General features: G+C 46.6%; 1 protein-coding gene across 1 annotated transcript in view; it reads left to right on the forward strand.

The window, feature by feature from the left end:
* The first annotated feature begins 692 nt into the window (after window positions 1-692).
* LOC115474056 (natural resistance-associated macrophage protein 1-like) overlaps window positions 693-27,997 on the forward strand; it is a 69,934-nt gene continuing 42,629 nt past the window's right edge. Inside the window, exons 1-4 of the mRNA XM_030209353.1 lie at window positions 693-822; window positions 8,458-8,561; window positions 24,709-24,831; window positions 26,197-26,316. Of these exons, the coding sequence (XP_030065213.1) occupies window positions 804-822; window positions 8,458-8,561; window positions 24,709-24,831; window positions 26,197-26,316 (366 nt within the window). The 5' untranslated portion in view covers window positions 693-803. The remainder of the gene's footprint in view (window positions 823-8,457; window positions 8,562-24,708; window positions 24,832-26,196; window positions 26,317-27,997) is intronic.

Below are 27,997 nucleotides of genomic sequence, written 5' to 3' on the forward strand. Positions count from 1 at the left end.
AACCAGACTGGCTGGATGTGTCCCAAGGACTGGATTGAGAACCACTGTGGTAGAGGAGGGGCAGGGCAGCTATGATACAGGTGTTTAAATACTTGAAAGATTTTAACGCACAAACTTTTTTTTTTTTTTAGATGCAGGGGGAAGGTGTAGAACTAGAAGACCTGAAATGAAGCTGCCAGTGGGGAAACTTTAAAAGCAATATGGCAAAATACATTATCATGGGGAAAAGGTGTTGGATTCCCACAGAATTGGACAGCAGAGGGATAAATGCCTGGATCCCTGAAGGGGGAGAAGATGGAATCCAAGTACAGAGCAATTTAGCTCAAAACAGCTGGGAAATGGCTTTTTGCATTTCTAAAAAGGCTGGGGGGGGGGGGAAGGGGGGAAGAGAACCTACCCATAGCAGCAATTACAAGCCTAAATGAAGACATGGGGGGGGGGGGGGGAGACCTGAGCTGATTGAATGGACCGTGCTGGTATTTATCTGATGTCATGCGTACATTACTATCATTTGAATTTACAGAGACACCAGATTTCCTGGCTGCGGTTAGACTTCCCCTGAGTCACCCTGACAGCTGAGTGAGCTTTTTATTCCCTGGGAGACTTACAGGGACAGAGGACAGACAAGATCCCTGGCTGCTTCCCTTTTTCTCCATGCATGCTGAGAAACAGATTTTGCCTTTCTTTTGGTGCTATTCATTTTCAAATCAGTAGGTTGTGTGTGGTTGACAGCACAGAACATCCTGGGTTAAAGTTTGACAGAAACAATTAGTCTCACACCTGGAATCAGTCACGATACAGCTATGACATCCACAGATTCAGGTATGTGTCTTTTACTATTCTTTAGCAGAGTGGAGGGGTGGCCAGTGGTTAGAGCAGTGGGGTTGGTAGCCAGGGGAGCCCACTTCAAACCCCACTGATCTTGGACAAGTCATGTAACCCTCCATTGCCTCAGGTACAAACTTAGATTGTGAATCCTCCAGAGACAGGAAAGTATGCAATGTACCTAAATGAAACTCAACTTGAGCTACAACCAAGAAAGATATGAGCTGAATCCGAATAAATAAAGATATGTAAATTGACATTGAGAACACAGATTGCAAATGTAGTACAGGTGCCATTTAAATATTTGCATGTGTTGTATCGATTTGAAACCTATGATTTCTGTTTACAATTTTCGTTGTGTTGTTCAAAGTTTGGTTTTGGCGTCTTTGGACTACTGCAATGCCATGCACATCACAGGGGCATAGCCAGACTTCAGCGGGAGGGGGGCCCATTTTAGTCCCCCCTGCCGCCGCCGCTGCTGCCACCACCACCACCACCAACAACTTTGACCCTCCCCGCCGACGATCCTCTTGACCCCCCCTCCCACCGCCAACCCTCCCCCATCGTTGCCTACCTTTTCTGGTGGGGGACCCCAACCTCCGCCAGCCGAGGTCCTCTTCTTCCGGCGCAAGGCTTCGTTTAGTTTCTGAGTCTGACATCAGACTCAGAAACTGAACGAAGCCTTGCGCCGAAAGAAGAGGACTTCGGCTGGCGGGGGTTGGGGTCCCCTGCCAGCAAAGGTAGGCAACGGCGGGGTTGGCGACGGCGGGTTGGTGGCGGGAGGGGGGGATCGAGAGGGTCATCGGCAGGGGGATCCAGGGCCAAATTTACGGGGGCCCAGGCCCCCGTGGCCCAACGTAGCTATGCCACTGGTACATCGGTATGTCATCTTTGAGTATTAGGGCATTGCAAGTGGTCCAAAATGCAGCAGTAAGAACGATAATAGGGGTGGCAAAGTTTTCTCATCTAACGCCAATGCTTAAAAAATGACATTGGCTGCCTGTTTCTCAAAGGATTCAGTTCAAAGTGTTGTCAGGGTACTGTTTGCTTCTGCTCCACTATATCTGAAACATTCGTTGACTGTTTACCATCCGAGACGCAAAATGCGGTCAGAGGCTGCTATGAGACTTCCAACTGACATAGTACTTCATCTTTGGTACGCAGAGACTCAAGCTACAGCTTTTGTTCCCGCAGGGATAACACTGTGGAACGCATTGCCAGGTCGGCTTCGGAACTGTAGTAGTGTACCCACAGTTTAAGAAATTGTTGAAGATGAAATTGTGTGTCATGAGTACATAAGAGTTGCCATACTGGGACAGACCAAAGGTCCGTCAAGCCCAGCATCCTGTTTCCAACAGTGGCCAATCCAGGTCACAAGTACCTGGCAGAAACTCAAATAGTAGTAACATTCCGTGTAGAACCCCAAAGAGTAGCAAGATTCCATTCAGAATCCCAAGTACATAAGTGTTGCCATACTGGGACAGATCGATGGTCCATCAAGCCCAGCATCCTGTTTCCAACAGTGGCCAATCCAGGTCACAAGTACCTGGCAAGATCCCCCCCAAATATAATACATTCTATGCTGCGTATCCTAGAACAGTGGTGGTTCTTGGACAGCTGCCACCTGTGGTGGATCACTGCTGCGCCCCCCCCCCTCCCCGGGTGCAGTATGACACCCCCCCCCCCCCAGGTGCAGCATCCCCCCCGGCACATCACTGTCCTCCCCCAGCGCATCACCTCCAAGCCCTCCCCCGGGTGCATTCTTCTTATCTGCTGGGGTGCTGGGAGCAGCCGCGCGGCTGTTGGCTCCGCTGGTTTCCTGCTCCCTCTACCCCGGAAGTAACAGCAAAGGGAGCAGGGAACCAGCAGAACTGACAGCCACGCAGCTGCTTCCTGCACCCCTCCTGTAGTGTGCACCCGGGGCAGACCACCCCCACCGCCCTGCCCTCGGTACGTGACTATCCTAGAAACAAGCAGTGGATTTTTCCCAAGTCCATCTCAATAATGGTCTATGGACTTTGGAAGCCATCCAAACCTTTTTTTAAACCCCGCTAAGCTAACTGCTTTTAATACAGTCTCTGGCAACAAATTCCAGAGTTTAATTACACATTGTGTGAAGAAATATTTTCTCCGATTCATTTTAAATTTACTACTTTGTAGCTTCATTGCGTGGCCCCTAGACCTAGTATTTTTGGAAAGAATAAACAAGCGATTCACATCTACCCATTCCACTCCACTCCATTATTTTATAGACCTTTATCATATCTCCCCTTAGCTGTCTTTTCTCCAAGCTGAAGTGAAGTGTCCCTGCCTTTTTTAATTATGAAGATTGAACTGTTATTATGGTTCGCTTTGTTTTTAGTCTTTGTGATACAAATACTGTGTACGTTTCTTGTAAACCACCTAGTTATAGGGTGGTATTGATATTTTTAAAATAAATAAATAAAAATGTAGATAAGAGGTTGGGATCTGCAGGACTGCAGTGGAAGAGGGACCACAGCAGACCGCAAAGTCCATGTAAATTCTACCGCGCAGATCTCAAAAGTGGGCATGACCATGAGAGGACCATGGCGTTCCTAACATTTACATTTATAGGCAGCGGAATGCTGCCGTTATGGAATATTAATGTAAATTGGCATTGACCTGCCAGCATATCGGTGTGGCCACTTACACCATGTCAATGGCCAGTGTAAATGTTATGTATGTAACTGTTAGAATTCTGTAATAGAGAATGACACGGGGACCTGCAGTAACCGCGGGGATATGGACGGGGACAGAGCCCGCGGGGACGGGACAGGGATTCAGTCTAGCTCTCCTGTCTTTCACAGTCCTTCCTGCAATAGAAAATGTCAGGCATGTACAGGATCCCCCATGCAAATTTTGCCAGTTGTGGCCAGCACTTTTGCACCCAATGCGTAATTAAAACTCTAGAATTCGTTGCCGGAGAACGTGGTGAAGGCGGTTAGCTTGGCAGAGTTTAAAAAGGGTTAGACGGTTCCTAAAGGACAAGTCCATAAACCGCTACTAGATGGACTTGGGAAAATCCACAATTCCAGGAACAACATGTATAGAATTGTTTGTACGTTTGGGAAGCTTGCCAGGTGCCCTTGGCCTGGATTGGCCGCTGTCGTGGACAGGATGCTGGGCTCGATGGCCCCTTGGTCTTTCCCAGTGTGGCATTACTTATGTACTTGTTTTTCCAATAAATTAAAACACCATCGCCTGCATCACTTGAACATAAATAACGGTCCAATTCTTTAACAGCCTTCAGATTTCCATATCTAGTTCAAAGGCTGCTTCGGAGAGTCACGCTGTTACTAATTTCCTGAAAGTTAGCAACTTTTGAGGTAGTCTGTTTCTTCTAGGGGGCATGTGGAAAAGGTGTAGCCTTGTAATGTATTTGGAGAAGCTAACGGTGATAGATACTGCAGAGTGAATCCACAGAGCATAATTTCGAACAGATACTACAGGATAGATGAGTAGAGATAGATCATGCAGAATGGACGATGTAAGATCAGTTAGATTGGCTGTTATCTCAAACCATGGCATCTGAACCCCCTGGTTTTCAGATGGGCAGACACTGGAGACACACTTCATGTTTTAATTATGCTTCTCTGGTATCAACCTTCTCCCTTGTGTGTTCCGTCACTATTTATCTGAGATGACTCTTTCGAAGATCACTCTTGATCACTCTACTTCTCCTGGTTCTGTGGATTGAACTCTCATTGCCTTCACTGAGATGTCTTCACTTTCTCTGCAGGGCCTCCATACTGCTGTGGACAGACAGGGCCGACCTTAGCAATTTTGGGGCCCCCCACCCGGGACCTGAGATTTCAAATGAGGTGTCAGGAATTTATTTATTTATTAAAGGTTGGCCCTGTGAAGAGATGAAGCCAAAAAGGCAATAAAATAACACTTATCCCTCTGAGAAGCACAAAGCCAAAAGGGGAGGGGGGGGGGTGAGAGGGAGTAGATGTAAAGGCTGGCCAGCGGTGTAGTGGGAGGAGTATAGAGCATCTGTATCGAGGAGCACAAGTACCAAGGGGGAAGGGTCAGGACAGAGAAGGAGACAGAGAGGGAGGTGGATTTGGAAAGGTTAAAGAAGCTTAACGTTTGGTCAGCCTATGGACAGATGTGCCCATTGCCCCCTTCCAAGGTGGTCCAGAGTAGAGAATGACATGGGGACAAAATTTGTTCCTGCCCCGTCCCCACAGGTTCTGTCCCTGTGTCATTCTCTAGTCCACCCAGGAACTGGCTCAAATCTTCTTGAACATATCCTCAATCGTCATCTTCCCAACTGCAAAGGCCTCAAATACAAAACCTACTACGCATCATCCAACTTTCTGTTATAGGCAGCCAACTCTGGAATGCCATACCGTCGACCCATCAGGAAAATCAATGAACACCTACCCTTCCGGAAACTGCTGAAGACTTACCTCTTCATACAAGCCTACCCAAATGAACCATCCTAACTCTTGAACCCAGCTCCACAACACTAGTATTACCCAAACACCAATCCTTCCCCACATCTCTTACTATTGTCCTACTCTATAGTAATAATGTCATCTCTGATACTTTGTTCCATACTTTGTTTTAACTCTGTGATACTTTGTACCATACCATGTAAGCCGCACTGAACCTGCTATCGAGCGGGAAAGAGCGGGGTATAAATGCTCCCTGCTCAATCTACTGAACTCCTTTGTCTTAGGAGACAGCCTGAATCAACCAGTTTCCATGCAAGACCCTTCTCCAGTTTAAACAGCTATCATCAAATGATCTGAATTTCTGTCTAGGGTCCTTGTTTTCCTAGGCTTATGGCCTACAAGATAGCTTTTTATTGTTCCACCTGAGCTCCAGCCTCCAATATATCCAGAACCCTCTTCTCAAGTTTTGAGTCACATGTTGAAGTGTAGATTGGACGTAGCCTTTCCTGTCTTTTATGTAGTCATTGTCCGCCCCCCCCTTGCACCCTCACACGCTCCAAAGAGTGGCCCCTCCAAGCATGTTATACTTCGAATGGAAACCCTTTCCTCTACTAACGTGCCTGAGAAGTGCTGTGAACCCCATTCACTTTCGCTCTCCTCTCGTGACTGTTCCCGGGATGGCTCAGGACCACTCAGATGTGCAGTGACCACAAAAGGCTAAGAGAGAAGATTTCTTCCAGGGACATTGTGTCAAGGAAAGGAAGTCAGCTGAGAAAGCGGTAGTGGAAAGGAGAGAAAACTAAGCAAGCAGTTTCCTGTGTGGTAAAACTGTGGTTTGGTGAAATGAGTCCTAGGTGCGCCTCAAGACCAATTTGTTGTTTTGGGGGGGGTAGGGGGAGTGGGAGAGGATAACCCTGCATGTGCAAAATTCTATAGGCCCCCTCTCCCCCACATAAATAAAAAAGCAGCCTTGACTTTGCCACACAATAATGAAATCTTGATTTGTGCTGATTTAGGAGAACATGCTGGGTGGAATGTTAAAAAAAAAATCAGTCAACAATATTCTGTTTGTAAAGTTACGGTTTTAATAAAATAATTGTTTTTGTGCTTCAAAGAAGGTATGCAGTGGTGAGTATGTTATGGACAGGGCTGACTCGAGGGGTTGTGGCACCCTGAGCCAACTTTTGTGAGAACAAAGGAAAATGCTTTCACAGTGGCGAAGGCTGAGCCAGTGCAACATAGAAACAGAGAATTTCCTCAGGTTAATTCTGAGTACATAAGTATTGCCATACTGGGAAAGACCAAAGGTCCATCGAGCCCAGCATCCTGTTTCCAACACTGGCCAATCCAGTCACAAATACCCGGCAAGATCCCAAAAATGTACAAAACTTTTTATACTGCTTATCCCAGAAATAGTGGATTTTCCCCAAGTCCATTTAATAACAGTCTATGGACTTTTCCTTTAGGAAACTGTCCAAACCTTTTTTAAACTCCACTAAGCTAATCCGCCTTTACCACATTCTCTGGCAACGAATTCCAGAGTTTAATTACAGATTGAGGTGAAGAAAAATTTTCTCCGATTCGTTTAGGTTTACTACATTGTAGCTTCATCGCATGCCCCCTAGTCCCTAGTATTTTGGAAAGTGTGAACAGACGCTTCACATCTGCCGTTCAACTCCACTCATTATTTATAGACTTCTATCATATCTCCCCTCAGCCGCCTTTCCTCCAAGTTGAAGAGCCCTAGCCGCTTTAGCCTTTCCTCATAGGGAAGTCGTCCTATCCCCTTTATCATTTTCGTCGCCCTACTCTGCACCTTTTCTAATTCCACTATATCTTTTTCGAAATGTGGCGACCAGAATTGAACACAATATTCGAGGTGCGGTCGCACCATGGGAGCGATACAAAGGCATTATAACATCCTCATTTTTGTTTTCCATTCCTTTCCTAAAATACCTAACATTCTATTTGCTTTCTTGGCTGCAGCAGCACACTGAGCAGAAGGTTTTCAACGTATCATCAACGACGACACCTAGATCCCTTTCTTGGTCCGTGACTCCTAACGTGGAAACCTTGCATGATGTAGCTATAAGTCGGGTTCCCTCTTTCCCACATGCATCACTTTGCACTTGCTCACATTAAACGTCATCTGCCATTTAGACGCCCCAGTCCTCCCAGTCTCGTAAGGTCCTCTTATAATTTTCACAATCCTCCCCGCGATTTAACGACTTGAATAACTTTGTGTCATCAGCAAATTTAATTACCTCACTAGTTACTCCCATCGCTAGGTCATTTATAAATATGTCCCCTTTCACCTTCATCCTATGCCCCCTCATCCCAGAGCCGACTTTCAATTGAAAGAGACATTTATGCCGCATAGGTATTTAAATGCCTCTATCATATCTCCCCCCTCCCACCTCTCTTTCAAAGTGTTCATTCGAGATCTTTAAGTCTGTCCCCTTACGCTATAGTACGAAGACCACTGACCGATTTAGGTAGCCGCCTCTGGACCGACTCCATCCTGTTTATATCTTTTTGAAGTGTTCGGTCCCTCCAGAATTGCACACAATATTCTAAATGAGGTCTCACTTGGAGTCTACACAGGGGCATCATCACCCCTCCTTTTTCCTGCGGGCCATGTCCTCTCCCTATGCCTTGTTGGTGGTTTTCTATTGTGTATGTTTTCTATTGGAATCTGCTTAGGTTGTAGCGGAATATTAAGTGGAATAAAGAAAATACATAATAGCATATGTGGAGAGGGGAGGGGGTTCTAGAACAGAAAACCCAGAAGAGGCAACAGAGACGCTTGTGATGCAGATCAAGCACAGGATTGGGGCTCCATCTCACCCAGGTCAACCAATGCTGTCTGGGCTTTGCCCCACTGCATGCCGGGAGTGTGTAGTTCTAAGTTTTCTTGATGAGCCTGTTTGGTTGATCTGAAGTGAGGTGACAGTCCTAAGCCAGGATCCGAAACCCAGAAGTAATGTACATTTGACCTGAGCCTGGGTCCACTGGTTCAGCACCTTCCTGCTTTTCTCACATAATTCTGACATCCCTTCTCATGTTCCCAATCCAGCTCTTAACGTTCCTGCCAAGATTTTTTCTGATGTTGCCCCTTCCCCCTTGCTGTGCTTGCTATAATTCTACCTTTTGTGCCTGTAAGTTTTTCCTCACTTTTTGTGCTTTTCTCTCTTGCTGTGCTCTGAAGGGCCTGTGCCTCAGGATCAGAAAAGTCGGAGCTATGGCGCCATCACCCCTCAGCATCCCCAGACCTACCTGGATGAGAAGATCCTTATTCCCCAGACGAGCTCGGTGAGTTAGTCTTTCTGCACACAGGTCCTGAACGTTGTAAGTAGAATGGATTTTCTGGAGTCGGGGGTTGGTTTTTGGTGTGTGTGTGTGGGGGGGGGGGGGGGGGGGTTGAACAGAAATTTCCTGGAGTCCAGATCCACGAGGAGACCCCTTTTTAAAAGCTGAATCTTATTACTGAGGTGAGCTTCAGGGCACGTGGCGCTGGCTGGACCCATTCCTTAGCTTCTGCCCTGGGCCCCAGTGTGTCTTGGGCTCTGGCAGAACAGAAGTGTAAAAAGATCCAGTTTAGTCTCTGTTGTTTTAGGTCATAAAATTATGGAGCAGGTTAAAAAGGATCAGCAGGCTAAAGAAGTCAGAATGTTAGTGTGCCGATTTCTTCCTCTGCTTTTTTTCCTTTGTTTTTCCAGCTAGGGCGGCCGAACCCATTAGGCAAGACTAGGTGGTCGCCTAGGTCAGTAGCTCCTGAAGGCAGTTAAAGCGAAGGAAGAGACCCTGTGAGCCACGCAAACTTAAATAACCATCCGCACATATTTTAACCTGCACCTTTATGGGATATTTGTGTGATCATCATGGTTGTTGAGTTTAATTATCAAAATGGGGGGGTCTGTGTGGGGAAGGGGACTGCAGACTGGGAGCCTGGGTGCAAAGCTGAAGGTTTACCTACTGCTCCCATCATCTCTTCACGGCTCTGCTTTCAGCTCAGGCCAATATTGAAATCAACTTCCGTCATGCTGGCTAAGCAAGTGGACACTTTGGAGCAAGATTTAAAGAAAGTCCAGGAGACTCAATTGGCTTTGGTGTTAGACAAAACTGTAATTCATCGAAAATTGGAGAACATGGAAAATACGGCAAAGACATTTTAATATCAGGATTTGAACTTTCCACAAGTCTATTCTGTCTCACCTAAGGAGATGTAGAAGTTTCCAGAAGGTTCTTTACCCGCTTTGAATCCCACTTAGCCATCTATCCCCCCTTCAATCCGTTCAGAACGCTGCCGCACGTCTTATATTCCGCCAGAACCGATATACTCATATCACCCCTCTCCTCAGTCACTTCACTGGCTTCGATCAGATACCGCATACAGTTCAAGCTTCTCCTACTCACCTACAAATGCACCCGGTCTGCGGCTCCTCACTACCTCTCTACCCTCATCTCCCCTATGTCCCCGCCGTAACCTCCGCTCACAGGACAAATCCCTCCTTTCAGTTCCCTTCTCCACCACTGCCACTCCAGGTTCCGCTCATTCTGCCTTGCCTCACCCTATGCTTGGAACAATCTTCCTCAACCCTACGCCAAGCCCCCTCCTACCCATCTTCAAATCTCTGCTTAAAACTCACCTCTTCAATGCTGCTTTCGGCAGCTAACCTTTCGAGAAATATAGTATACCCTATCAGATCAACTCTACACTTGTCTTTCAGATTGTAAGCTCTTTGAGCAGGGACTGTCCTTCCATGTTAAATTGTACAGCGCTGCGTAACCCTAGTAGCGCTCTAGAAATGTTAAGTAGTAGTAGTAGTATTACATATAGCAGTGATTTAACCAGAGCTGAGATTGTGATGTCATAATGCCTCATTCCCACCAATGCCTAAGAGCCAACCTCATCAGTGATGTCACAATGGCTTGATTGTCCTATATTTGTCTCACTCTTATCTATTAGATTGTAAGCTCTTTGAGCAGGGACTGTCTCTCTTTGTTAAATTGTACAGCGCTGCGTAACCCTAGTAGCGCTCTAGAAATGTTAAGTAGTAGTAGTAGTAGTAGTATTTACTATCTCCTTATGGGCAAATGTATTAGAAGATTAGAAACTGGTGATGCTTCTGTTCTGGACGTAACTGGACTATGAGAAACTTCAGTTGATTTTATTGTTAAAAGTTCCACTTTACTGATTCTTTGTCTTCGTGCGTTTACATTTTCATTATCAAAATGAGGAATTTCTTGGTTCTAAAGTTCACATTTTTCCTGATGTGTGTAAAAACAACAACCCAGGAGCGAAGGAAACTCTAGGCCCCCTGGGTGCAAAATGATTCCTTCCATTTCCTTGCAAATGTGTGATTCAGCTTCTTTTGTTTTCTTTGACCCAGGGCTGTTGAAATCATATTGTTGTACATCAGTAACTTCAGTATCTGGATAGAACATCTTTAAAACTGGGAATATTATTTGATTTGTTAAGGCAGGATTGCTGTTTCTTCTTTATTCCTCCTAAGGTAACCATTCTCTGAGGTTTTCTTAGGCTTGGATCTCCCCAACTTTGTGGTCTTAAGATTCCTTGATTTCTTTGTATATGAGAGAAAGATTCTCCTTTTTTTTTTTTCCATTATTGTATGTAATTCTTCTAACTGGGGAAATTGAATTTAAAATGTAATTGTCTTGTTTATTTTGTATAGCATTTCAATAAATATAAAGTTTTTAAAAAGCTATCCGGTCTGCCAGAGCCGGTGGTGGGAGGCGGGGCTGGTGGTTGGGAGGCGGGGATAGTGCTGGGCAGACTTATACGGTCTGTGCCAGAGCCAGTGGTGGGAGGCGGGGCTGGTGATTGGGAGGCGGGGATAGTGCTGGGCAGACTTGTACGGTCTGTGCCAGAGCCGGTGGTTGGGAGGCGGGGATAGTGCTGGGCAGACTTATATGGTCTGTGCCCTGAAAAGCACAGGTACAAATCAAAGTAGGGTATACACAAAAAGTAGCACACATGAGTTGTCTTGTTGGGCAGACTGGATGGACCGTGCAGGTCTTTTTTCTGCCGTCATCTACTATGTTACTATGTTACTATAAACATAAAGGAATCCTGTTCAGAAGGAATGGATCCTCAGCTTAGCCAAGACTGGGTGGCAGAGCTGGGAGGCGGGGCTGGTGGTTGGGAGGCGGGGCTAGTGCTGGCCAGACTTATACGGTCTGTGCCAGAGCAGGTGGTGGGAGGCGGGACTGGTGGTTGGGAGGCAGGGATAGTGCTGGGCAGACTTATACGGTCTGTGCCAGAGCCGGTAGTTGGGAGGTGGGGCTGGTGGTTGGGAGGCGAGGATAGAGCTGGGCAGACTTATACGGTCTGTGCCAGAGCCAGTGGTTGGGAGGCGGGGCTGGTGGTTGGGAGGCAGGGGCTGGTGGTTGGGAGGCGGGACTGGTAGTTGGGAGGCAGGGATAGTGCTGGGCAGACTTATACGGTCTGTGCCAGAAGCCAGTGGTTGGGAGGCGGGGCTGGTGGTTGGGAGGCGGGGATAGTGCTGGGCAGACTTATACGGTCTGTGCCCTGAAGAGCACAGGTACAAATCAAAGTAGGGTATACACAAAAAGTAGCACACATGAGTTGTCTTGTTGGGCACACTGGATGGACCGTGCAGGTCTTTTTTCTGCCGTCATCTATTATGTTACTATAAACATAAAGGAATCCTGTTCAGAAGGAATGGATCCTCAGCTTAGCCGAGACTGGGTGGCAGAGGCCGGGAGGCAGGGCTGGTGGTTGGGAGGCGGGGCTATTGCTGGGCAGACTTATACGGTCTGTGCCAGAGCCGTGGTGGGGGGGCGGGGATAGTGCTGGGCAGACTTATACGGTCTGTGCCAGAACCGGTGGTGGGAGGCGGGACTGGTGGTTGGGAGGCGGGGATAGTGCTGGGCAGACTTATATGGTCTGTGCCCTGAAGAGCACAGGTACAATCAAGGTAAGGTATACACAAAAAGTAGCACATATGAGTTGTCTTGTTGGCAGACTGGATGGACCGTGCAGGTCTTTTTCTGCTGTCATCTAAGCTATCCGGATAGCAGTTAGAATACCGTTGCTGTTTGGATAGTGCAGCCACTCTGTTGTACAGCTGTTATTTATTTATTAGGATTATTTACCGCCGTTTTGAAGAATTCACTCAAGTCGGTGTACAGTAAGAATAAATCAACTGAGCAATAGACAATTACAGCAGTAAAAAAATATTCAAACAACAATACAAAGTATGGCATAGGATACTACTTACAATGTCAACACAATAGAACATTTAATTAATAGTGAAGGGTAAAGCAAAGATGGAACATATAGATAGGTAAGAGAGTAGGAAGAGTTAGAAAGTAAGGTGACTGATTTGAAAGAAAAGTGCTCACGAGGTCAGAGAGGTGGTTAAATATTATCTCAGCTAGGGTAGGAGTGGACACACTATGGTATGTGCAGTCAGTGTCATTCCGAGTATGTGGGGGAGGGGGGCTAGTCTGGAGAAGGCTCGCTTGCAGGTATCACACTGTGTAATGCAGGGGCGTAGCCAGACCTTGGCGGGAGGGGGGATCCAGAGCCCGAGGAGGGGGCACCCCCCCCCCCCCCCGTCGCCACCGACCCTCCCCCCATTGCCGCCAGGTACCTTTGCTGGCGAAGGGGTCCCCAACCCCTGGGATCCTTGTGGTACTCTGCAGGTCAGTGTCCATGGTGCTGATGAGTTGCTGCCAAACATCATGGATAGTTGCCTGTCCGATAGTTAGGATCTGAACCAGGCAAGTACTGTTCCATTGATACCTATTTCTGTCAGTCGTGCTAACATGATATCATGATCCACAGTGTCTCTGGGCAAGTCACTTAACCCTCCATTGCCCCATATAAGCCGCATTGAGCCTGCCATGAGTGGGAAAGCGCAGGGTACAAATGTAACAAAAATAAAATAGATACTATTGGAGATTCTACATGGAATGTTGCTACTATTGGAGATTCTACATAGAATGTTGCTACTACTGGAGATTCTACATGGAATGTTGCTACTATTTGGAGATTCTACATGGAATGTTGCTATTCCACTAGCAACATTCCATGTAGAAGGCTGCGCAGGCTTCTGTTTCTGTGAGTCTGACGTCCTGCACGTACGTGCAGGACGTCAGACTCACAGAAGCAGAAGCCTGCGCGGCCACATTGGTGATCTGCAAGGGCCGACTTCTACATGGAATGTTGCTAGTGGAATAGCAACATTCCATGTAGAATCTCAAATAGTAGCAACAGTGGAGGAGTGGGCCTAGTGGTTAGGGTGGTAGTCCTGGGGAACTGAGTTCAATTCCCACTTCAGGCACAGGCAGCTCCTTGTGACTCTGGGCAAGTCACTTAACCCTCCATTGCCCCATGTAAGCCGCATTGAGCCTGCCATGAGTGGGAAAGCGCAGGGTATAAATGTAACAAAAAAAAAAAATGCTGAGAAATCTAGCAGTACTAACACTGAGGCAAATCCCCTGTCTTAGTTTCTGTGAAAACTCAAAATTAAACTAGCATGTCACAATGTCCTTTTGAAAAAAGGGGGAAAGTCTCAACTAGTATGGCAACATGTATAAACAAATCTTATTATTGCACGCACAAAAGTCATCATAGACTAAAAACCCCCATGAAAAAATGTGTATTTTTTCTTATATTTTTTTTTGTGTTTTTATATTATTCTATTCAATTCCTTAAAAATAAGATACATAGAAGCACTTATCTTATCTTAATGGCATCTGCCACCATATATCCCAGTTTGCGTACAAATTCAATCGTGTGGATTCCTACGGTCCCGTTTCGAAATTTCTTCTTCAGGGAACTCCACCACGAAACATAGAATCACTGAACGCTCGACTTCTTGACGTGTTGACTCTTGCGCGGTTTGCACCCGCTGCTCTTTCTTGACCAGGTCCCTTGCCTTCCAGGTCGCAGAACCTTCTCGCCGGCCTTGGGTTTTCTGATCTACCACAATTCTGGGTCTGGGAAGGAAGTGTGAACACCTCAGACACTGTCTTAACCAGCCTTGAGTCACGGTGCTTCTATGTATCTTATTTTTAAAGGAATTGAATAGAATAAAATATAAAAACACACAAAAAAATACACATTTTTTCATGGGGTTTTTTTAGTCTATGATGACTTTTTGTGCGTGCAATAATAAGACTTATTTATACATGTTGCCGTACTAGTTGAGACTTTCCCCCCTTTTTTTTCAAAAGGGACATTGTGACATGCTACTTTAATTTTTGAGTTTTCATTACTAGTTAGCAGTCCTTTTGATCTGTATAGGATACTTTAATTAGTTTCTGTGAAAACCATCTAGCAGGGATACGAGGACCATTTCTGTTCCATAACTGGGTTAGTTTGGATTTTCGCCAATAGGTTACTGTAATTCCTTGCTGTTGGGTTTGCTTAACACTAGCGCTGAGACAATTCAGAAGGCCTCATCATGCCTCAACGCCGGGGTGCTAGGCTTTATGATCAGATTTCACTGGTGCCGAGGTTGTCGCATGGGTTCCCTGTTCGAGGACGCACACAATACAAGGTTGCTGTCTTGATGTTAAAAGGATGAAACGCCACCACCCACTACGTAATTGTTATCCCGTCCATCAGTTGCATTCTCCGGAGAAAGGACTGTTGAATGTACCCTCTCTGGGACATACGAAAAGAGTCTACATGCGCGATCGGGCATTCTTAGATTACGGAATTTGTTCCATATCCTTATGTAAAAGACTTTTGTAAAACGGTAAATGCCTTTTTTGTCTTTTTTACACAATATCTCTTTTTGTTTAATTTTTGTACAGTATTTTATTTTGTTTAATGTGATATTTCTCGTATCGTGGTTGTGTGTCTACTGAATATCTACGTTTGTTTTGTATACTGGTTAGAATCCTGATGATAACCGTTATAAACTGTTTTAGGTTAATAAATATCTGAATATTCAGATGTAATTGTCTTGTTTGTTTTTGTATAAAAATTCAGTACTGGCCATATTAAATTGTTTTTCTTACTGCTGTGGCCATCATTTTAAAAAATCAACAATATCATCCCGTTTAACCCTATCTCCTGCCAAACTTGACCCAGCCACTGTAGCAATGGCCCTTGGCAGGGGGGTACAAGCTGCAGCGCCCCCAAGAATTCCTACTAACAGACACTGAATATGGCCCCCAGGTGGCACTCTTGAGCAAAGGTTGAAACTCCCTCCTCCTCCTCTTCCTCCTCTGTGAACTCTGTCCTTTTTGTATTCCTGTCCTGACTGATCAGGGAGCGGAATCCCAGCCTGGGATTAGAACCCAGATCCTCGCAAACCAGCAGGGCTGGTGTTGGGGGATACAAACAGGGCAGTTACCCTGGGCCCTCATGCTACAGGGGCCCCATGCCTGAAAGAGATACAGCGGCCCCTATTAGATTTCTGCTCTGGACCCCATCGTATTTATCACCAGCCCCGCATGCCAGTGTGCAGCATTGTCACTGAGCCACGGGAAAGAGCTCAGTCTGTGGCCCAGGGTGCTGATTTCCTGCAACTTTATGGAAAGATTGTGAGGATAACCCTGTGCAAAAAAAGCGCTGAAATTTCAGGAAGTCAAATTCTTAAGCAGAAGTTGTGGAAAGGCTGAGTTTAATGAACTGAAAAGGTCTCACAGTGTTTTTTTTTTTAACCTGGCTATTTCCTCCTGGTCCTTTGGTCTGCAGTACTGTGACCTTTTTTAACCCTCCCCCCTTCTGCAGCCATCACAGTAACTTGAGTCAGGAGCTACAGACTTAGGGCCCCTTTTACCAAGCTGCGGCAAAAGTGGGCCTGCGCTGGGGTCGGCATGTGTTTTTCATGCATGCTGAGGCCCCCTTTTACCGCAGTTGGTAAAAGGGAACATAAGTACATAAGTATTGCCACACTGGGACCATCAACAGTGGCCAATCCAGGTCACAAATACCTGGCAAGGTCCCGAAAAAGTTCAATACATTTTATGCTGCTTATCCCAGAAATAAGCAGTGGATTTTCCCCAAGTTAATTTAATAACGGTCTATGGACTTTTCCTTTAGGAAGCCAGCCAGACCTTTTTTTAAACTCTGCTAAGCTAACTGCCTTTACCACATTCTCTGGCAACAAATTCCAGAGTTTAATAACACGTTGAGTGAAGAAAAATCTTCTCCGATTTGTTTTCAATTTACTACTTTGTAGCTTCACTACGTGTCCCCTTGTCCTAGTATTTTTGGAAAGCGTAAACAGATGCTTCATATCTACCCCTTCCACTCCACTCGTTATTTTATAGACCTCTATCATATCTCCCCTCAGACCGTCTTTTCTCCAAGCTGAAGAGCCCTAGTTGCTTCAGCCTTTCCTCATAGGGAAGGTCGTCTCATCCTTTTTATCATTTTCGTCGCCCTTCTCTGTATCTTTCTAATTCCACTATATCTTTTTCGAGATATGATGACCAGAACTGAACACAGTATTTGAAGTCTCAATTTCCTACAGGAAATGGCCGTGCGGCAAGTAAAGCACTTGCTGTGTGCCATTTGTTTGGGGGGGGAGCCATTACCGCCACCCATTGAGGTAGCAGTAAGGGCTTCCGCACGCTGCCCAGTTACCACTGGGTACACTCCAGCTGGATATGATGTCGCACTAGGGGTGGGAAGTCCGCCAGGCTTCTTCCTGTATAGCGAGCAGTAAGCCCACGTTGGGCTTACCGTCACTTAGTAAAAGGAGCCCTTAGTAGCCTCCAGAGCCCAACAATGTGCATTTTGAGCCCATCCACTAGGAGTCAGCATTCAGCAATGACTCAGACTCCTTCCCCTCTCCCCCCCCGTCACTTTGGTACGGTAATTCTTTTCCTTTTTACATTTGTACCCCGCACTTTTCCACTCATGGCAGGCTCAATGCGGCTTACATGGGGCAATGGAGGGTTAAGTGACTTGCCCAGAGTCACAAGGAGCTGCCTGTGCCTGAAGTGGGAATCAAACTCAGTTCCTCAGGACCAAAGTCCACCACCCTAACCACTAGGCCACTCCTCCACTGTTGCTACTATTTGAGATTCTACATGGAATGTTGCTATTCCACTAGCAACATTCCATGTAGAAGTCGGCCCTTGCAGATCACCAATGTGGCCCCCATTTTGTCTGTTTCCCTGGTTCTTAAACATGGTCCCATCATGACGGCTTAATTTGTTTGTGTTTTTATTTATGTTTTATTTTTTAAAAATGTAGATTCCATACAAACCATAGTTCTAGATAGATTACATTTCAAAGATACATAATTAAAACAATCAAAACATAATTAAACAAACCACACCACATATAATCTTACACATTAAAGAAAAGATCGTAAGAGAGCAAATTTTCTGATTTATTTATTTATTTATTGCATTTGTATCCCACATTTTCCCACCTATTTGCAGGCTCAATGTTGCTTACAATATTACACATGACAAGCATCATTAAAGAGTAGGGAACAATTAATTACATCCTGAATAAGTTTCTGCACTGAAATAAATTGTTCCTGTTTCTGGTACATGTTTTGCTTTTAATAAAGGCTATTGTTTTCCGTCTAAAGTGGGAGTTTGGAACAGCACAACCATTCAGAACCAGGGAGCAGTAAAATCTTTCACAGCAGGGGTCTGGGGCTGTCTTTTTATGGGAATCAGGGCAGTTAGGGCCCGGCATGTCCCAGAGGTGGCTGCACAGAACCAGGAAGGGAAAGAAGGTGGTTCCTGTGGTCAAGATGGTCCCCTCGGAGGAGCCGTGCTCTACTTACCCTCAATCGGGGGGGGGGGGGGGGGGGGGGATGCTGTGGCACAGACCTGGGAGAAAGTAGACATAAAGTATGGGAACTGGGCCTAGTCTGGCCAGTCTCTGGGTCATAACATGTCTTTCTGTATCAAAAACATCTGGTTATATCCAATCAACAAAATTAGTTCTACTGCGTTTCACATAACAATGAAACTCTGTTAAACCCTATCCCACTGTTTAAGATCTGGATTGCATTAAGGGGTCTTTAGCTTGCAGTAGAAATCAGCTGATATAATGAGCATCTCGGCATTTACTCAGTTGATTTCTACCGTGACCTAAAACGTTACCACGGCTTAGTAAAAGACTCCCTAAATACACGTAGGAGCAATTCTGGAACCGGGCGCTTCTGTACTCTAATGGGGACCTGGGCACCTAGGTTCAGTTATAGGATATTAACCCTTTAGTGTCCAATGTTCCCGTAATAAGCCATATGGGAACAGATTGGTGGGGAACATTGGACACTAATGTAACCTGGTTATCAGCCTGCCTGACATTTGGGAATCTGCCGTGACAGCAGCCACAGACCCCAGTGTAAGTGCAGTCGCCAAAATGTGACATGAATTCACATAATTAGAGCATAAGTGGAAGGTCCAGCTCTGTCACTGTGCACAATCCCTTGCAAGTACACACTATCTCCCAAATTCTAATTGAATAGCAACCAATTAGCACTGATAATTGGCTCTCAACAAGCAGTTGTTGGAGCTAATTGGATTTCATTTAAAATTTACGCCCGCAAGCGGGTCCGAAAAGGGGACGTGGCCATGGGAAGGTCATGGGCAGATCGGGGGCGTTCCACAATTTATGCATGTTTGTTATAAATAACGGGGATTTGTTGCCTAATTTAGGTGCAGGGATTTACATCAAGGTTTCGCTGGTAAATGTAGGTGCGGTTCCCTACGCTAAGCGCTATTCTATAAACAGCGCCTAACGTTAAGCGCCATTTATAGAATAGCACTAAGCGCCGTGTTTTTCAGCGCCATGTATAGAAGTTAGTCCTATCTCCCTAATTCTAAAAACCTGGGCAGACAACTTTTTTCCACAAACTCCCGGATTCTATAGATCGGCCCTAGGGTTCCGGCGCCGAAATCCAAACGTATTCTGTAATAATGCGTGTAACTAAATTGGGCTTAACAAGTGTTGATAACAGGTCTTAACAAGCAATAATGAGCCCTAATTGGCAATAATTACAATTTATGCGCACAACTAGCTAAGCATATTCTGTAATGCACTGCGTCTGAATTCTAATGTGCGTGGCTATGGGTGGGGAAATGGGCGTTTGTGGGCGTTCCAAAATTTACATGCACTGTTTATAGAATATGGCCCATGCGCCTAAAACTACACACTGGGATTTATGCCACGTTTCCCTCGCTGTAAATGGATGCGCGTAGTTTTAGGCGCTGGGATATCAACTAAGTGTATTCTAATAGGCGGCGCTTACAGAATATGCTTAGTTGGAAAATTTATTCCGCACAGAGGTTTTAGACGCCATATATAGAATCTGGCCTAAAGCGTAAAAATGAGCGCAGAAGTTATAGGCTAGCGGCAGTTACACGCATAATTTTAATGTAATAATGAGTGGTTCATTGATGTTCTTGGGCAATAATTGGCTATTTCTGTTAATTGGCACTAATTAACAATTACACACATAAGTGCCATTAGTCAGCATTCCACAAAATGTGTGCGCCAAATCTATCACCAGAACTGCAAAGGGGCGTGGAGCTGGGAGGGGCCTGGGCGGGGCAGGAGTGGTCCTGGCATTACGCATGGCGGGTTCTAGAATTCTAGCAGTTGCACGGGGGAGGCACACGCATTCACACCAGCCATTGAACTAGCGTCAGCGCTCACGCCTAAACTTAGGTGCGTAACTGTGGACTTACCCTAGTGCTCTACGGGAAGCCTTTTACTAAGGCACGCTAGCGTTTTTAGCACACACTAAATGTTAGAAACGCCCATAGGAATATATGGGTGTCTCTAGCGTTTAGCGCAAGCATATCTAGTGCACTTGCTAAAAACGCTAGCACGTCTTTGTGAAACATAGAAACATGACATCGGACATCTCCACTGCAACTGTCCCTGACACCTTCAAGCACGCCGTTGTCACACCTCTCCTCAAAAAACCTTCACGTGACCCTACCTGCCCCTCCAGCTACCGCCCCATCTCTCTTTTACCCTTCCTCTCCAAAATACTTGAGCGCGCCGTTCACAGCCGCTGCCTTGATTTTCTCTCCTCTCATGCCATCCTCGATCCACTTCAATCCGGTTTTCGCCCTCTGCACTCGACAGAAACGGCACTCTCTAAAGTTTGCAATGACCTGCTCCTGGCCAAATCCAGAGGTCACTACTCCATCCTCATCCTCCTCGATCTTTCCGCCGCGTTTGACACTGTCAATCATGATTTACTTCTTGCTACGCTGTCCTCTTTTGGGTTCCAAGGCTCTGTCCTCTCCTGGTTCTCCTCTTATCTCTCCCACCGCACCTTCAGGGTACACTCCCATGGATCTTCCTCCACTCCCATCCCACTATCTGTTGGAGTTCCCCAGGGATCTGTCCTTGGACCCCTTCTTTTTTCAATCTACACCTCTTCCCTGGGCTCACTGATCTCATCTCATGGTTTCCAGTATCATCTTTATGCTGATGACACCCAGCTATACCTCTCCACACCTGACATCACCGCGGAGACACAGGCCAAGGTATCGGCCTGTTTATCCGACATTGCGGCATGGATGTCCAACCGCCACCTGAAGCTGAACATGGCCAAGACCGAGCTCCTCGTCTTTCCTCCTAAACCCACTTCTCCTCTTCCTCCACTCTCTATCTCTGTTGATAACACCCTCATCCTCCCCGTCCCATCTGCCCGCAACCTCGGAGTCATCTTCGACTCCTCCCTCTCCTTCTCTGCGCATATCCAACAGACTGCCAAGACCTGTCGCTTCTTCCTCTTCAACATCAGCAAAATTTGCCCTTTCCTCTCTGAGCACACCACACGAACTCTCGTCCACGCTCTCATTACCTCTCGCCTTGACTACTGCAACCTACTTGTCACCGGCCTCCCACTCAGCCATCTATCCCCCCTTCAATCCGTTCAGAACGCTGCCGCACGTCTTATATTCCGCCAGAACCGATATACTCATATCACCCCTCTCCTCAAATCACTTCATTGGCTTCCGATCAGATATCGCATACAATTCAAGCTTCTCCTTCTTACCTACAAATGCACCCGGTCTGCGGCTCCTCACTACCTCTCCACCCTCATCACCCCCTATGTTCCCGCCCGTAACCTCCGCTCACAGGACAAAGCCCTCCTTTCAGTACCCTTCTCCACCACTGCCAACTCCAGGCTCTGCTCATTCTGCTTTGCCTCACCCTATGCCTGGAACAATCTTCCTTTACCCATACGCCATGCCCCCTCCCTACCCATCTTCAAATCTCTGCTTAAAACTCACCTCTTCAATGCTGCCTTCGGCGCCTAACCGCTCGAGATATATAGAATGCCCCAATCTATCCACCCTATCAGATTAACTGTTCACTCGTCCTCTAGATTGTTCACTTGTCTTTAGATTGTTCTCTTGTCTTTTAGATTGTAAGCTCTTTGAGCAGGGACTGTCCTTCTATGTTTAAATTGTACAGCGCTGCGTAACCCTAGTAGCGCTTTAGAAATGTTAGTAGTGGATAAAGGCCAGTCTGCCCATCCTCAGTAACCACTAACCCAGTGCCGGTCTTAGCAAGTGCGGGGCCCTGTGCAGACCAATTTGGTGGGGCCCCATCCTAGCCCCGCCCCCACCCTAGCTCCACCCCATTGATAAGCAAAAATAATATAGATATATGCACTAAAATAAAAATGAAATGAAATGATATACAATAAAATAAAGTGATGTGTAAAATATAATGTACAATATAAAAACATTTAGACCACCAAGGTTTTAAAATTGTTTTAAAATTTATACCACAACTCTCTGAGTCAAGAAGACTCCGACTCTGTCTGTCACTCTGTCACTGACTGGCTGCGGCTGGAAGCTCAAGCTGGAACTGGAACTCTCTCAACTCTCTCTGCCCGTCCCGCGCGGCCCGCCCGTGAAGAAGGAAGTTGTCGCATGGGTGGGCCGCATCATTGGCAGACCAGGACTGTCTGTCACTCAGGAGGACCGAGCAGGACGGATCTACTGCTCTGCTGCAGACAGTCTGCGGTGCTCACGCACGCAGCTCGCGTTGCAACCATCACGCACATGGCCTGGGGGGGGTCAGAGGTGCAAACTCACTCAGGAGGAGAGGTACGGTCCGGAGCGGCGACTGGGTGAGCAGGGCCAGGGAGCGCTGCAGCCCGACTGCTGCGAGTCTCTGGCAGGCAGCCGGCTCACGCACAGCAGTCTGGCTGGGTCTGGGTTTCGGGTGTTTGCCAGTGGACTGTGAGCGCCGGTGCGGGAGCGGGATGGAGCGGAGGAGGCAGAGTTGAGGTGTGCCGCGTGGGGCCCCCTTAAGCACCAGGCCTTATGCGGCTGCCTCGGCCTAAGACTGGCCCTGTACTAACTCTTTCCTAAGGGATCCCACGTGCTGGTCCCATGCTTTCTTAAATTGTGACACAGTCCTCGTCGCCACAACCTCCACCAGGAGGCCATTCCACGTATCCACCACCCTTTCAGTGAAAGAGTATTTCCTTGCGTTCCTCCTAAGCCTAAGGAGTCCTATAACGGCAACTGCGCACACAGTCACTGATCCGGAATTGACATTTAAGGCTAAATTCAATACATGGGCGCCAAAAAAAATGAGCACTAAGAGGCCGATATTCAGAAGGATATGGCCGCTAAAATGACATTTTGGCGGGCTATCCGTCGCTGAAAGATAGCCAGTTATATCGGGCAATATAACCAGCGATCCGCCGATTTTAAAAGTCAAACCGGCCAAGTTTGTTGGCCATATTTGGCCATTGACCCAAAAGACCCTACACGGGCTGTGTTTCGGCAACAAGCCTTCCTCAGGGGTCAATATGGTTCAGATAGAACAGCATCACAGTCAGTGTGAAACCCATAAGAATGCTGGCGCACAATACGCTGCGTGGCGTAGAGAGCAGTCTCTCCGAGGGAGAACAAAACATGTTTCATTCTCCCTCCGAGAGACTGAACCATATTGACTCCTGAGGAAGGCTTGTTGCCGAAACACCCGTGTAGGGTCTTTTGGGTCAGTTGACTCTTTGCGAATAAACCTTTTGGACGCTCTTACTCCGTGTTTCTGTTGGTCATTTGGAATTTGTTTTGCTTTAGCCCCTTTGATTTGTGCTTGCTTCTTTTCTGGAAGTTGTGGACCCCCATTTTTTCACCTGGGCCATATTTGGCCGCCACAATAGGAGGAATAACTTTGGCCGGCCTGACTGGAGGAGTGGCCTAGTGGTTAGAGCACCAGTCCTGCAATCCAGAGGTGGCCAGTTCAAATCCCACAGCTGCTCCTTGTGATCTTGGACAAGTCACTTAACCCTCCATTGCCTTGGGTACAAACTTAGATTGTGAGCCCTCTTGGGACAGAGAAATATCCAGAGTACCTGAATGTAACTCACCTTCAGCTACTACTGTAAAAGGTGTGAGCAAAATCTAAATAAATAAAGATTCTAGAATTCTAAAGAATAACAAGATTCCATGCAGAATTTCAAATAGAACCCCAAAGAGTAACAAGATTCTTCAGGGTAGAGGAGTGGCCTAGTGGTTAGAGCACTGGTCTTATAATCCAGAGGTGATGGGTTCAAATCCTACTGCTGCTCCTGGGCAAGTCACTTAACCCTCCGTTGCCTCAGCTACAAACTTAGGTTGTGAGCCCTCCTGGGACAGAGAAATATCCAGAGGACCTGAACGTAACTCACCTTGAGCTACTACTGAAAAAGGTGTGAGCAAAATCTAAATAAATAAAGTAAATAAAAATTGGTCAGCACTAAATTTCAGTTTGGCCAGTTAAAGTGGGACAGATCAAAGTTAAACCAGATATTCAGTGCTGGTCACTGCAAATGGCCTGGGTTCAGCGTGGACCATAGGAGACAGCCTGGCAATCTCCCGTGGTCTAAAAATCATGTGATAAGCGCTGTTATATGAATGGCGCTTCGAGCTGGGCACCATCTATAGAAGTGCTTAGCCTAAAGTAGATGCAGATCTGCCGTTTTGCCCAAACTGTAGGAACTCCCCTGATCTGCCCATGGTCATGCCCCCTTTTCGAATTCAGGTTTAAAAGTTTACGCGCATATCTTTATAGAATTCTAACTAGGAAGCTACGCGTGTAAATGCAAATGGTTGCCAGTTAACGCCACTAATGGATTTTTAGCCTCCAACTATTTGCGCTAATTAGCTTCTTGTTCAATTAAATTGTGTGCGCAATTTTGAGCATCATATAGAGAATGTGGGCATTAGCGCACAGCAACCCAGAACCTAACTTTAGGTGATCTATAAAGAATTACCCCATGTTTTGCAGAATCGCAGTGAGGCGTCCTGCTGGCACTTATGCTGCTACGAGATGCTCGTATGCGTGTTTTATGTTACTATTCTAAACATTTACCTGTGCAAATTTGGCGTTGAGGTTATAAAAGTGCCCTTTTATAAAAGCGGTTAGAACTTTGCACCGTTTTTGCTGATATATCGATTCTTTGTCATTTTTCTTTCCTTCCCTGTCTTTTCTTCATCTCGCCCTGGGCAGCCTGGATTCAGTTTCCGAAAGCTCTGGGCATTCACAGGTCCCGGATTCCTCATGAGCATCGCCTACTTGGACCCAGGGAACGTCGAGTCAGACCTGCAGTGCGGAGCCATCGCTGGCTTTAAGGTAACCTGTGAGGTCAGGCAGGAGGGACAGATATTGATGGAAATCTCTGTCCTCAAACAGAAATAAAACCAGCAGAAGTCCTGAGACTGAGGCAGGGTAATACCTGCAGAGCTTCCGGTACCTTCTGGGAACCGTCCTGCTGGGTCATCTGTATCTAGTGTTATTATTTATTTGTTACATTTATATCCCTCATTTCCCCACCTATTTGCAGGCTCAATGTGGCTTACAAAGTACCGTAAAGGCGTTTGCCGTTTCGGTTGATAACAAATACAAGATTGTGTTGGGGTCAAATGAGGTAGAAGTGAATCAGACATCCAGTGGCGTAGGAAGGGGGGGGGCGGGAGGGGCGGTCCGCCCCGGGTGCACGCGCTTGGGGGGTGCCGGCCCCGCTGGTTCCCTGCTCTCTCTGCCCCGGAACAGGTTCTTGTTCTGGGGCAGAGAGAGCAGGGAACCAGCGGGGCCGACGCAGCTCTGAGTGACGTGCACTCGGGGCGGATCGGCCCTCCTGCAGGTAAGAATGCGCTCTGGGGGGGGGGGGGTTGCGCTCCGGGGGGTGCGCCGCAGGGGGGGGGGTCGTGCCATGCTGCACCCGGGGGGGGGGGGTGCGCAGTGGCGACCCGCCCCGGGTGCTATTAGCCCTCGCTACGGCACTGCAGACATCAGGGGTCAAGGGAAGAGGACAGTATGTTGTCCAGTACGATCATTGATTATGTTGTGTTGCTGGGTGTGAGGATTTATGTTGGATCGGTGGGATAAGCTTTTTTGAAGAGGTGGGTTTTTAATGATTTCCTGAAGTTTAGGTGGTCATGTATTGTTTTCACTGCATATGGGAATCCATTCCATAGTTGTGCGCTTATGTAGGAGAAACAAGATGCATACGTTTTGTATTTTAGAAGGAAGAGGTGGTGCCAGATGAAATGTTTGCCTAGAGAGTCGAATATCCTTGCACTAGCCCTGGACTAAAGGAGAGGAGACACAGAGACAGTGTAGTAACCTAGTAAATGACGGCATAATTGAGATATTGAAGTACCTAAAAGTATAAATTCTATTTTCTTATGTGTATCTATGCACATTACTGTACAGACACACATAAGAGTGAAGGGGGAAGAAAACTTTGGATTTTAATAGACTTTGGGCAGGTCACTTAACCTTCTGCTGCCTCTGGAGACAGGGAAATACCTTCCCTACCCTTTATGTAAGTCTCCTTCAACTCAGATTTGGAAAACACAAGCCATAAAAGCCAAATCCAAACAAGGAGGCCAGATCTTCACAGTCAGTGTCAGAATTACTCTCCAAGGGGTGACAAATTAATTTGATCTGCTGTTGTCACTCTGCCTGTCACTCTCTGTGCTTCTGTCCCCTCAGCTGGTCTGGGTGCTGCTGTTGGCCACAGTCCTAGGGCTTCTCTGCCAACGACTCGCTGTGCGGCTGGGCGTTGTAACCGGACGGGACCTGGCTCAGATCTGCCAGATCTACTACCCAAAGGTAAGAGACCAGAGGGATCATTTCAGGAACTGTGGGCTGCAGAGCCCTATACCAAACATGTCAAGTCTCACTCATTAAAAATGGGTCACACTCTCACTCTCACACTCTGTCACTCATTAGGAGTGTATCACACTCATTTGAAGGCTCTCCCACTCTCACCTGTGAGCCCCTCCTCTCACTCATTAGGAATATGTCTGAAATAATCTCACTCTTTGGACTTCAGTCACACTCTTTGGGATGGTCCGTCCTTGACATCTCTGCCATTCCTGTAAAAGGGGTGGTGTCACAAAACGCCTAGCCACCCGCCTGGGTTATCTCACAGCTACTTAGAGGGTCTATCCCCAGCACAGCTCAGGTCCACCTGCACCTGCCACTCGTACTCTACACTAACATCCTCTTCCCACCGACTGGGTCACACCTCTGGGTGAGTCTCCCGCTCTTCAATTATTCCCACTGATTTCTAGGTTATTGGAGCTACACTCCCAGTGGTTCTGCAGTTCCCAGAAAGCACTCACAGACCCAACACACAAACTTCCAGAATTCTTTATCAGTCCAGACAGGCAGAATGAACAAACTAATGTGTTTATTCTCAGAACTTGGAACAGTGGACAAAAAAAATGTGCAATTAGCAAACACTAACAAGTAACTGAAAAATGATGGATCCATTAGAAAACTAACTAAACATTTGCATACTTCCTAGAAAGTACTTGGGGAGATCAGGACATATATAACTGTTCACCAGTTATCAAATATAACTGTTTTTTACAGGGCTTCAGCAAAGAGCGTGCTCTCTCTCTCTCTCCTCCCAGGCTGAAACTAAACTCAAAACCAGTAAAGTCCAAATGAGATGAGCTCCTGGGCCAATCAGAGCTCTGTAAATAAGATTTCAAATATATACTGCTTCTTGCTTCCTGTTTGTGCTCAAACTAAAGAAAAAACACTTAGTTGTCTGTAACAGCTTTACAGCAAAGAAACACCACCTGCTGGCCAAATAGGGAAGAAATACACTTCAGAATATAATCAATGCAGGAAAATATCCAATACATTTTACAGGCTTAAAATACACTGTTTCTTCACAGGTGGGAGCAGGTGACCCGTTGCCCCATTGTCATGCATTTTAGGTTAAAATAGCTTTTATTGAACTTTTATCAATTCCATCAACCCGTAAATCCACAATATTGAATAAGACATACCTGAAACCACCCTCCCTCCTGCAACCACCCCATCAGAACCCTGTCTGAACACCCAAGCCCTACCCCCATCCATTTAAACCAAGACTAGTCCCCTGAGGGGGTGGGGCAGCATGGCATTTACTCTCTAGCTCCCTCTCAAGTAAATTTAGAACAGCTAATGACCTAGCAAACAATGAAACATATTCTAATCCTCAAACCATCCCTTCTAACTGAAACCCCCTCCCTACCTAAGCCCCCCCCCCCCAACCCCCGCTTTGCTTATTTAGCTGTCATGCATTTTAATGGACGGTCACACATTTTTAGTTTAAAAACTATTGAATTCTTCTTGCTTTTTCCACCACCATTACCGATTCAGTGCAGCTCATCTCAGTGGGGTTATGAGCGATGTTCCTCATGCTCACCACACGTGTTACAACACATCTCCTGTAAGTGCAGCCTCACAGTGGCCACATCAACCTTAGGAGAACCGACCTCTCTGCAGGCTGTGA

This window comes from Microcaecilia unicolor, chromosome 7 (assembly GCF_901765095.1).
Source record: "Microcaecilia unicolor chromosome 7, aMicUni1.1, whole genome shotgun sequence".
NCBI lineage: Eukaryota > Metazoa > Chordata > Amphibia > Gymnophiona > Siphonopidae > Microcaecilia > Microcaecilia unicolor.